This window comes from Salmo trutta, chromosome 9 (genome assembly GCF_901001165.1).
Source record: "Salmo trutta chromosome 9, fSalTru1.1, whole genome shotgun sequence".
Classification (NCBI taxonomy): domain Eukaryota; kingdom Metazoa; phylum Chordata; class Actinopteri; order Salmoniformes; family Salmonidae; genus Salmo; species Salmo trutta.
In genome coordinates, this window is record NC_042965.1 from 17,788,416 (window position 1) to 17,800,956 (window position 12,541).

Here is a 12,541-nt window from a genome sequence, read left to right on the forward strand (position 1 = left end):
CTTGACTGCTGACATGCTAAACATTTTGGGACTATATCAACAGTTGACTAATGAAAAAAATATTTATAGGAAAAAACTAAGATTTGAGTCTTGGGGGTGTGGTTCGATGTGGCTGTTATGTTCACTTCATCATACCCTGGCAGTTAGAGTTGTTTTTCCCTCTTGAGGCACGGTAACAACAAAATAGCCACTACCACTTCCTCAAAATAGTCAGAATTTATCTAAAATGAGTCAGGAAATCTGTCTATTTTACATCTAGCTAAGGTGTTTGGTGCAGTATTTCTCAAGTAAACATTTTTGCATGAAAAACTAGTATATTACCAGAGTGTGCATCTGTCTGGCAGTGTTTCATAGCGTATCATGTTACAAAACAGGTCGTGACCTTGGGACTATAAGGTTTTATCTGCGCAAGCATAGTTCTGAGATATTGAGCGTCCCAGTTTTCACATCCCAGATCTCAGAACAGTTGTGTAGTGAATGCTTCTTTTATAACCCATTAAGGTCCTCACCATAAAGGTACCTAGAGTGCAGAGTATCAAAATCCTGAAACATTTTAGTGGGTTGCAAAAGCAGATAAATCCGTATGGCTCTGAAATGTCAATCTGGGTTTAGCCATAACGTTTTATCTGACACTTCTGAATTAGACATGTTCCATTTTTAAGAAAACTGTTATTTTCATACGTAAATGATGGAATAACACAATCTTACCAAGATAGAGTCAGAACACATCATCAAATACATTAAGAAATGTATTATGATCATCAGACCAACTACTGTCATCACTGAACAACGATGTGACAACATCATTTACTTTAAGATTTCAGACAGTGTTGTTTTTTGCTTGCGTGCCATTATTGCTGGTTAGACTAGCCTAGACCATACTTAGAGTGAGCTGGCAAAGACATACAATATGTTTTGATTGGTCCATCTGTATTTGTTCAGGCTTGTTATTTGATTGCAGATAGAACATTGGGTTTATGCTGATATAACTTTTTGGTAGCCTAGCGGTTAATGACGTTGGGCCAGTAACTGAAAGATTGCGCTAACTGAGCTGAAGTGTCAGCAGAGGGAGGACCTTTCTGCCTCTCCCAGATGGTTAAAAAATAGTCAGACTCTGACCTTTGACCTGTAGCTGGGTAGTATGGGTCAGATTCCCTTCCGAGTTGGACACCTGACATTTATACATTCCTGATGTCTCTCTGGTGACGGTGGCCAAAGACAAGGTGCCATTGAGCACCTGAGCGAGAGAGAGAGAGAGAGAGAGAGAGAGAGTGAGAGAGAGATTGGAGATGCTTTGATTCATAACCAACAACTTCATCCAACAACAGAAACATATGCTTTTTTTTTTTTTTTTTTACATACCGCCATCTTTTCATGTTTCTCAATTGGGGTCTCATCTTTATGCCAGATAACAGTTGGTCGAGGATTGCCATGGGCACCACAGCTGAGGGCCAGGGAATCCCCTTGCAAGACTTCTACAAAGGTAGGCGGAGTCTTGATAAACACAGGTGGGGCTGTAATAGAGGAACAATTGATGATCTTTAAAGAAATGTATTAGCTAGCTAGTTAATTAACTACTGTGTAACAAGTAGATAACTAATGGCAAACTACGAATTTTGTTATTGCTACATCTGTAAGCTAGTCATGGCCTTTGTGCATTACTTGGATGTAACACAATACTTGCCCTGATGATATCCTATTTGATGCATGAAGGAGGCAGAAAAAAAGACACATGGAAAGAAAGAGAGAATGGGAGGTAGATAGTAAATTGGAGTGGCATGTGTTTTGATATGAGTGTGGATGGGAAAGACAGAATAGGAAAAGGAGAGGAGAGAGTGACAGTAGGGGAGAGATGATCCAGGACAAGAGAAAGAGAGAGTGACAGTAGGGGGAGAGATGATCCAGGAAAAGAGAAGGAGAGAGTGACAGTAGGGGGAGAGATGATCCAGGACAAGAGAAGGCGAGAGTGACAGTAGTGGGAGAGATGATCGAGAACAAGAGAAACTGCAACACAAATCACTGTTTTCCCTTTAGCCTCCACTATCCTGGTGAGGTCACATGCACTGTGTCTACGTCCCCTGTGGCTCCTAGCAGACACTCCTGTGTCAACGTCATCCCACAGTGAACAGCAGAACCAGACAAAGACGAGACGTGAGCACTGTGTAAAACACTGAGCATTATGCAACAACAGCTCATACACCGCAATAAGACTCCAGAGGGACTGTCATGCTCCAGCCTCATGCTGAGGATATTTTAAAGGGAAAACATTGATGGTTGTAAGCAGCTGGAGGATTTCCTGTCCTGCAAGCGCTAGTCCAGTTCCTCTGACTGCCACAGAGTCCCACTGAGCTGCACCTGTGATGGAGAGGAAGGTCCAGGTGCCGTTGCGGAACTCGTCGGTGGTGCGGTCCAGGAGCAGGATGCGACACTCGAACCAGCCCTCGTCCTCCAGGCTCAGCCCCTCCACCAGCAGCGAGGCCCCCCGGGTCAGAGACACACGGCCTGGGCACAGAGAGAGACAGAGAGCCCCCAGGGTCAGAACACACAACCAGACTAGCAGAGTCAGCACATGCAGACAGGGGGCTTACCAAGCAGAGGACACAGTCATCCAGTGTCACAAAAGGCCACAGTCAAAGTCCAATCTCATGGGTTTTCAGCTAGGTTCAAGAGGACATTAACTATGCTGTCCCATAAAGTTTGCTGTTAGTATCAATATTCAATTATGCATTACATCCATTCCCCAAGAGGTTTGGACTCAGGGCTTTTTGGTCTGCTGAATGGAATGAGAAAAATGGCAGGGAGATAATACAATTTCAAGAGAAGCCAGAGACCTTGGGTTAGGGAAGTACAAACACATGATTCACTTGTGACAAGCAAAGCAAGATTATAGTTGAGGAAGCTTTACTATGTTATTTAGACTTCCTGTTGTTTACAATACGAAGAGTGCAGAAGGCAGTTTGGTACCAAGATCAACATATAGAGAGAAGCTCCTATCAATGTCAAAATGTCAAGATTTCTTATGAAATGTACCACCTGTTTTTGTTTATCGTGGAGGAGCATATGGCAGAGAGAAACAAACACTGGGGAGCGGAAGACGCCCCACATCTCTCTATTTCTCTCTCACACCCCTCTTTTTCTTTCAACTTTGAAACATGATCTCGTGGTTGCCTGGTGACTGAAGCCTGGTTTTCAGGATACCCACCCTTTTATTGTGTCTCTCAATTATACTTTTTTTTCTCCCAAATGCAGGGTTTAAATGATAGAAGATGTGTATAGTACAGTACATCAGGGGAAAACACATGCACTTAGCAGGTAACTGCCAAGCAGTTTGAAAATAAACAGAGCAGTCACAGAGAAACCTCATGCACCCCCTGAGAACAAAACAAATGTAGGCCTACCCAATCAGTTACCCATAACTGTAATAAGGTGTGTAGCTTTATATGAGCAGAGGAGAAAGTGCATGGCTTCTAAAAACAGGAAATAGACTTAAGGTTAGGGGAAGGGTTAGCTAACATGCTAAGTAGTTGCAATGTAGCTAAAAAGTAATAAGTAGTTGCAAAGTAGCTAAAATGCTAATGTTGTCTGTGATGAAATTTGAACACGCAACCTTTGGGCTGCTAGATGTTCGCGTTATACACCCATTCACCCAGACCAACCACCCTACTTTCATTTTTGCCTTACCATACTAAACATAACATATCATACTCATTTGAGTGTCCTGGATTTTCATTTACTATGTTACTTCTAGTCTATGAGACCAGGCTGAGCAATAGTATAGGGAAATTATCAGACCAAAGGTAAGGACACAACAGTTCACCTGACACAAGACTGAATCCAAAAGTTACACTTGATTTTATGTACTTTTCACAGCATTTGTCAATGATGAAATCTGAAAATACTCTAGATACATTCAGTAACATAATACAAATATTAATTGTAATTCTAGAGTAGGTGCAAGATAAGAAAAAAACGTTTACGAGGGTTTGAGTGAAAGGTCTAACTGGTGTCTCCACGTGGCCACACCCATCTGCACAGTTCTTAAGTCATTTCACCGCACTTTTATGACTCAATGAAAGAGCCTTCAACTATAAGGTGAAGGAATTTGAACGAATTGTAGTTTTTTGTTTGGAAAACAGGCCTGTGTCCCCACCATCACACTGTTGTTGTTTACGCAATCCAAAAATGTTCCATTATAAATCACAATCTGGGTCAGGTGGGCATCATTTGAAAGCTTGTTATATTGCCAACATGGCTAGCTAAGTTATAAAATACGATCTTACAATGTTAGGCTTTCAAAGTGCTCTTCAGAGAAACATAGTCTCATTCTGTTCAGGATAACCCAGGGTATAACGCATGTCATCCTTGTAACTGTGGATCAAACATAGCGATCAACGTCTCATCTTTCAGAACACATTGACTTCTCTCAATTTACAGCATTTCCCTCACTCAGACGACAACAAACGTGCAAAAGTAGCCCAATTAGTGGGAGGGATGGGGGCATCTTCTTGTCGCACGCAGTGCTCAAATTTATAACGTCTGTCAGTCAAAAACCACACAGCGCTGTGATGTGGAGAACCTGAGCTCTGATATCATGTATAGCATGTTACTGTACAACCACTGTGTTCCAACTTAGGCACTTATCAAAGACAAAACTCTGCCATTTTCATCCTGTATATGGGATGACAGTGGCTGTGAGTGGAAAGGGCTACACATATTTTTCAAGGTGAAAAAGTTGGACCAATTAACCCTGACAAGGAATATGATTAGGTCTGATAAATGCTTAGGCTTTATAAGCCTCTGTAGTAAGCAATTATATATAATAGAGAACCAATCGAACTCTAGAGCCTGCAGAATCTGGATTAAAGACTGTAGGCACCTTGTCCACTAAATCCTATGATTGACAACACAATGTGTAAAAAGCACCTATTTGAAACCTGGTCTGTTCATTGAATAACCATGAGAATAGAAACAGAGTAGCACCCTCATCATTGAATCTTTTCACCACACAATCTTGTAGTTCAGCTGCTGCGGTCATCTCTCCAGGGTGTTGTATGACAGAGATTTATTGAATTTATGTCAACCTTAAAATTATGCCAAAAAAACATCAGAGGAAAGCCCAATAGCAACCCTATTCAGCTTTCCAGGATGTTTTCCCTTCAGACAGCAGTGAACAGAGGTAGCCTTGTGATTAATTATGCGCCCACAGGGTGCAGGGTGAAACACCACACTGTGTTTAAACAGGAATTACAGTGACTAACAATTGACCCCCACATTCCTGACTGGGGCTGTTGCTTTGGTTAATAGTAAGGTTTGCTTGCCGAGGTAGGGATTGACCTGCTTAAACACAGACCCAGCCCTTACTGGGCGGCGTTCAGTTTGTGTTTCCATAAAAAGGTCCCTTTAATCCCAGGTCAGTGTTACTAGGAGAACTGACAGAGCACTCAGAGAGAGGAAATGTGTGCTGAAATGATAACAGGTGTACGAAAGACTTCATCTACTGGCTCATATCTCAAAGTGAGGGATCCTCCCTGAGCTGCCTATTTCCTATGTAGGCTTTTTCCCAAACAGTAATGGAATTGATTCTACACCTAGTGAGTGAACTGGAGGAAAAACACTTTCATGTGCAACACCACACATGCTCTCTCTCACACCAAATCCCTGTGTGGCTAAATACTGCGAGACATTTTAAGCTCATTAAGATTTCCAGCACCTCTAAGAATGATTACGAAACAAACACAAACCATGGAATTTTTAATGGCTAATTAAATCCAAATGCATGCAAGTGTGAGTGTGTAGTGCCAACTGGCTTACCAATGGGGAATTTCTCATTTGACCATCAAACACGTAACCATTTCTTGCTCCCCTCCTGCCTGTCCGTCACTACAAAGGGACTGCAACCCCCTTCCCACACCACCCCTCGTAATTCTCTCAGGTTACCATAGTGATGAAACCAAGAATACCCCAGGCTGGGCGTTTAGGTTTGAATTCAGTTGCTGTAGCAACGGGGAGCGACGGCGGCAAAACACTGGGAAGGGAGGGTCGATCACAGGGGTTTGTGCCTGTGATTTGAAAAATGACACGTGGAAGAAACATGTTTGGATTTAAAGAATGGGTAAATGGCTTGTGACTGATAAAACAGTGTGAAATGGAGAGAGAGTGAGAGGAAAAAGAGCGCGAGAGAGAAAAGCCTGTTTTCATTTGAATCTGTGGTCAGACAATAGCCCTTGACACAGAGTAACAAATGCAGTTTCATTTGAATTTGAATATTTCTTTTCTTGCCATGGTCAAAATTGCTTCCATTCATAAAAAAGCAATTAGGATAAGATACAAATAAATATGTTCCCTGTCAATGATTGCTTTTGTTAAGATGGACAGACAGGTCTCTACCACATTATTTAAAATATATTCCAAATTTAAACTGTGGAGAATTTCCAATCCATCCCAACTCAAAACAAAAATATGGGGATCTGAATACTCATCAAAGATCACCTAGTATTGATCAAAACGGTTAAGCGTCCCATCGCTGCATTCCACAAGGAATACAATGAGAGGTTATGGAGAGGTTATGGAGGGAATTTTGATCAATAATTCACCGACTGCTACCAATGAGTGAGAGACCTCTATGACCTCAGTGAGCCTGCAACACTCCAGCAGAGACATAGATCACTCCCCCTTCGTCTGCATTAGCACAATGTCCAGAGGTCCTCCTCTACACTAGTCTCTACACAACACAGACGCAGAGAAACAATAGCTGCTGCTTTCTCCTGTCTGTTCTCCTCACTGTTTTTCCACCCCCAGATATCAAATGACGGCTCCAGTCACCATTAAAATGAGCTGCTATTCTGGCTGGTGTGCAGTGAAGGGTGGAAAATGGAAACACTATAATCTACCCGCATCCCTAAAACGTACCACCCTCTTCACATTAGCCAGAGTCAGGTTCTCCCCCACTGGGTGGCATGTTAAAAATCACTCAGCTCTTTCTGAGCTGCACCGCTCATTGCACTGCCAGAGAACTGGCTAGCCTGTACTCTGACAACCGTTTTTATGTAACCATGGCCTGGGGATTTTAATATACAAGGACTCTCTCCGTGGTGTACTGCATTGTGTTTAAAATCACTGTGCTCCCATGCTTACTTAATTGAAACTAGTGTTAAAATCATATTCATTCTACCCACATAATTCCAGTGACCTCACAGTGCTAACTGTGCCACTAGATATTCTGGGTTCAAGTCCAGGCTCTGTCGCAGCCAGCCGAGACCGGGAGACCCATGGGGCGGCGCACAATTGGCCCAGCGTCGTCCGGGTTAGGGGAGGGTTTGGCCGGCAGGGATGTCTTTGTCCCATCGCGCACTAGTGACTCCTGTGGCAGGCCGGGCACAGTGCACGCTGACATGGTCGCCAGGTGTACGGTGTTTCCTCCGACACATTAGTGCGGCTGGCTTCCGGGTTAAGTGGGCATTGTGTCAAGAAGCAGTGCGGCTTGGTTGGGTTGTGTTTCGGGGGACACACGGCTCTCGACCTTCGCCCCTCCCGAGTCTGTATGGGATTTGCAGCGATGAGACAAGACTGTAACTACCAATTGGATACCATGAAATTGGGGCGAAAAAAGGGTACAAAAAAATGGAATGTTGTAATGCGCGGGGATATACAGAATTTCATATGCTACAATAACAGTGGGACCTATGGAGGAAGACAGATCATTATGAGAGGCCTCAGTTTTGTTGTTCTTTGTCTGTTCCGTATGTGTTTAAGGGAGATGGGCAGAGGTGCATTGTGGGATGTGTTTTGATTTGAATACAATCATAAGTCTGGGGCTGGACCCCAGCCCCTGGCAGCCCACCCCTCCCTTCCTCCAAAATGTCTCTCTTCAATCCTCCTCTCCCCTAATCACTTTAACCCTCTTATGAATAGCTCTTTGTCAAACGATTACAGGTAACTCTGTCCCTCACTCTCTGTCCGGCTGTGTTAACCCCTGCTCACATGTTCAAGCCACTGCTTGAGACATCCAAACTTCAGCACTCAGACAACTTGGCCAACTTCAGCATGACCTGCCATAGCCTGAATCAAGAGAACATGCAATTTAGAAGCAACTAGTCAACCTTGGTCTGTGACAGAGCACGAAAGTGTGTCAGTGTGTCATCGCTGTTTTTAACAACACTGTATTTGACACTTACTGTAAGTCGCTCTGGATAAGAGCGTCTGCTAAATGACGTAAATGTAAATGTACTAAAACATGACTTAGAAATCATCATGTGTATATGTTCATGCACATGTGAGTTCTCTCATAATCCCTTCTGTATTCCACACATGATGTGCTGGTAAATAATTCACAGTTAGATTGACTTTCCAAAATATATGCAACATTTTTTGGGGCTCATTCAGGCAATTCCAACCTCTTTACTTGCATACTAACATGATGCATCAGTTTAAACCTTTTGAAGTGAATTCTACATAATCAATCAAGCCTTTCAGTGATGTGGTGTAATAACACACATGTTAAGTTTAACTTATAGCCCTATCCTTGTAAATCACTCTTCCAACAGTAGGTAACAGAGACCTGGCTCAAGCAAAACTTCTCTCTTCTCTCAGGTCTGGGATAAGGTAGAACGTCCCAGAAAGTGTTTGGGCCTTAGAGAAGGCTTTCATACAAAAGCTCCCAGGCAGCACAAAACTGGGCCTGATCTCCTTCCCCCTGCTCTGATCCCAGGCCCATGAGACACACCTACAGCGTTGTGAGATGAAGTAACAGAGCCTTTGTCTTGACGGAGCACCTCAGAGCTGGAGAACATGCCACCACCTCACTTTACCCCTACCTACATGTACAAATGACCTTGACTAACCTGTACCCCTGCACATTGACTCGGTACCGGTACCCCCTGTACATAGCCTCATTATTGTTATTTTATTGTGTTCCTTCTTTTTATCTTTTATTTTTGCTTTAGTTTATTTAGTAAATATTTTCTTAACTCTATTTTCTTAAAACTGCATTGTTGGTCAATTAAGGGCTTGTAAGTAAGCATTTCACGGTAAGGTTTATACCTGTTGTATTCGGCGCATGTGACAAATAACATTTGATTTGATTTGATGAGATTCACGGGTCCAGCCTGCTTTCTTCTCTTATTGTGTCACTGTTTTGCAAACGTCTCCCTGGTCCAGTTTCAGCAGAAATTCAGGCTGCAACTGGATCATGTGGATCGGCCTCAGCTGCCACCTATGTTCTGGCTTAGGTGGTCAAATAGGGTTATGTTCACTAAGGAAAATGTAAATTCCAACTAAGATTTGTGGTGGAACAAGGCTAATTTATTGAGGTTCTCTAATGTGTGTATTTGTGTAAGGGTGAAACAAAGCTATGACTCCCCTAGCGTTTAGGGCTCACACTGAGACCGAGTAATTGGGGCCTGCTGGGCTGAGTCGGGGTTTTTTGCTGCTGTCGTTCTACCCCCTCCACACCGTCTCCACTCATTTACTTCAGTAGAGAGGACACATTTGATCTGCCCTTTTTTAGAGTAAGTGCCTCTGACAGGGCATCCAGTGCAGGGAGACTCACAGGCCAGCCTGGACTAAACATTTCCTCAACAAGCACAACTCGAACAGACTTCACCAGTCAAGTTGACTGCACATTCAGTCACTATTTATTTGTCTGTTCCTCTGTTCTGTCAGGTGATTGATGTTCAGTCCTCCAGGGTATGTTTAGAAAATAGACACGGAGGAAGAAGGATGTGGCACTGGGAAGCCTCCTTCAAAAGGGTTTCTGATTCCCTCCAGAAATAAGAGATTTGCAGAGCAGCCTGCACAAGTAATCTGTCTGTGTTTCAGAGGGATTGGCTTCTAATGGGGTCAACAGAAGAACATTACTCTGTTGCACAGACACAGACATAGACCCAGCGAGCACTCCTCAAGCACTCACTGTCATCAGAAATACACCTGATATCCTATCGGAACAACTGGAGGTTAAACGCATGGCAATATTATGCCCTCATCCAAGATAACGCTTCCTCTCATTCCTGCATGTGACATTTTAAGGTTGGGGGATGGCATCAGGGCAAGTTTGTACATGAGAGACAGAGATGACAGAACAGTCTTATAGGCTCTAAATAAGGTTTAGCAACAGTGAGTCATTTCTTCCCCTTACTATAAAGTTGTTCTTGTTTGTCCCTGAGCATAGACTGCTTGAGACAAAGACCAGGAAGTGGTTGTGTTTCATACTGTCTAGTGAGGTGGGGCTGTGGTTAAATCCCAAAACATTTTAATTTGAGGGTAGAATATATTAGATCTGCTGATATGCTTCACATGTTGCCATCTGCCTCCAGAGGGAGGGGAGCTGAGAGGATATGATGCAGACAGAGGTTAAGCAGAGCCCAGACACACAGAGAGGGAGAATATCCCTCATCAAACCTAAGTAACAAACCGTTAGACTGTTGTTGTATCTTTTCTGTTGTTTTTACCCCCATAGATTCAGTGATGAATTCTGGGTCATGGAGCATCACATGATAGCCCTAAAACAATAACACTGTTAATGGTCTATCTATGGGTGGGTCAGACAGACTGCCAGACATCTGTTGGCCAGTGCTCTCCAGGCCATTCCTGTGGTCAGAGTCTGGTGTGTGTCCAGTGCATCCCAGGGTCCATTTGATCTTCAGTGTGATAGCTGAATGTATCTAGTGAACGTTTTTAAATGAAAACCAACTCTAGGTGGACTTGAAAAGCTTCCTGCCAGTTCAATGACCTAGATGAGAGGGTATGGGATGGGGGGGGGTGACAGAGCCTTTGTCTTTTTTCTCAGAGAGACAATGACTAGATTATGGTACTCAGTGAAAGAGAACTCTAATATTCCATATGCTTCATCCATCCTCCTTACAGCTAAACAAGGTCACCCCTCTGAATACCAATAACAAACTGTCATCTGACCACCAGCCCCCACCTCAGCCAAGCATGTCTCAATTTAACCCCACTCTCTTCAATCCATACTCCACTTGCACTCACATAAACACACACACACACACACACACAGCCCCGCCTGTCATCCCACCCCCCTGACTAACATATTTCCGTCCTCGCCTAGTCCCTGTCCCAGTGCCCTGCCCTACCACACACACACACACACACACACACACACACACACACACACACACACACACACACACACACACACACACACACACACACACACACACAACAGACAGACAGACAGACAGACAGACAGACAGACAGACAGACAGACAGACAGACAGACAGACAGACAGACAGACAGACAGACAGACAGACAGACAGACAGACAGACAGACAGACAGACAGACAGACAGACAGACAGACAGACAGACAGACAGACAGACAGACAGACAGAGACACACACACACACACACACAGTCTAATTACAGGGCTATTAATTGATTACCTATTTGGAGTATTCTCACCACTGAAACCTCCCAGCATTCAAAAATACCAGTGTAGCCCCCTTCCCCATCCCAACTCAAAACAAATCAGCTGTACTTAAAGCACATTCCCAGCCAGCTCCTCGTCAGGGGAAAGGAAGGCTGAAAGGAAGGTCACTGAAAGTTGTTTTAAGACAAGGCAACCTTATTGCACGCAATCTCTTCAGATATAATCAGATACATTTGTCAGGTCCTTCTCTTCACTCCTTTGAGATAACACAACTGCTATCGTCGAGTCTAGGTAATTGAGGTTAAACTCTCCTTTGTCCTTTTCCCATACGCTGCACTGTAAAAAAAAAACACTAAAAACACTGGGCTGTTGTGTGCAGGCAAATGGCTCCCAATAAACAAACAGGACAAAAGATGAAATTGCACCAGGACACTGAAAGTGAGAACCTGTCACGCCCTGACCATAGAGAGCCCTTGTTTCTCTATGGTGTAGTAGGTCAGGGTGTGACGAGGGAGTGTTCTAGTTTAAAATTTCTATGATGGTGTTTTGGTTTGGTTCCCAATTAGAGGCAACTGGTAATCGTTGCCTCTAATTGGGGATCATATTTAAGTAGCTATTTTTCCCACCTGTGTTTGTGGGGACGTTGTTTTGTGTTTGTGCACCATGTAGTCACGTTTCATTGTTCATTTATTTGCTTTTGCTTAAAGTTTCACTTTGTAATAAATATGTGGAACTCAACATCCGCTGCGCCTTGGTCCCGTTCCTATGACAACCGTGACAGAACCAAAAGGTTCGAATGTTCAGTCATGGTGTATAACTGCAATTACCACAATGCCTTTCCTGTGCATTGCGTAATTTGAAAGAAGCAGTGCTAAGACATAGATCTGGGACAAGAGGACTCACCCTTGTAGTTGGGATGCACGCGTGGTGCGTACACTCCGAATTTGATGAGGATGGGAACATTGTAACCCAGGCGAACCCACTCCACCACATGCAGTGGGAACAGGTTTGGGGTGATGGCTCCTGTAGAAGGGGGGGTAAGACTGCAACTAAGCTCTGCAGTCCCCCCAACCCTGGCTCGTACCACCGCCTCCACACCATGGGACGTCCCTGAGGAGAAAGCACACAGGTAACAATAATACCATGGAGGAAGGCTGAG

General features: G+C 43.8%; 1 protein-coding gene across 1 annotated transcript in view; it reads right to left on the reverse strand.

Moving 5' to 3' along the window:
• The window catches only part of LOC115200069 (protein turtle homolog A), a 41,752-nt gene that overhangs the window by 13,056 nt on the left and 16,155 nt on the right, over window positions 1-12,541 (reverse strand). The window contains exons 3-6 of the mRNA XM_029762770.1: window positions 12,286-12,492; window positions 2,356-2,502; window positions 1,363-1,514; window positions 1,120-1,237 (exon numbers count right to left, since the gene is read on the reverse strand). Coding sequence (XP_029618630.1) covers window positions 1,120-1,237; window positions 1,363-1,514; window positions 2,356-2,502; window positions 12,286-12,492 — 624 coding nt within the window. The remainder of the gene's footprint in view (window positions 1-1,119; window positions 1,238-1,362; window positions 1,515-2,355; window positions 2,503-12,285; window positions 12,493-12,541) is intronic.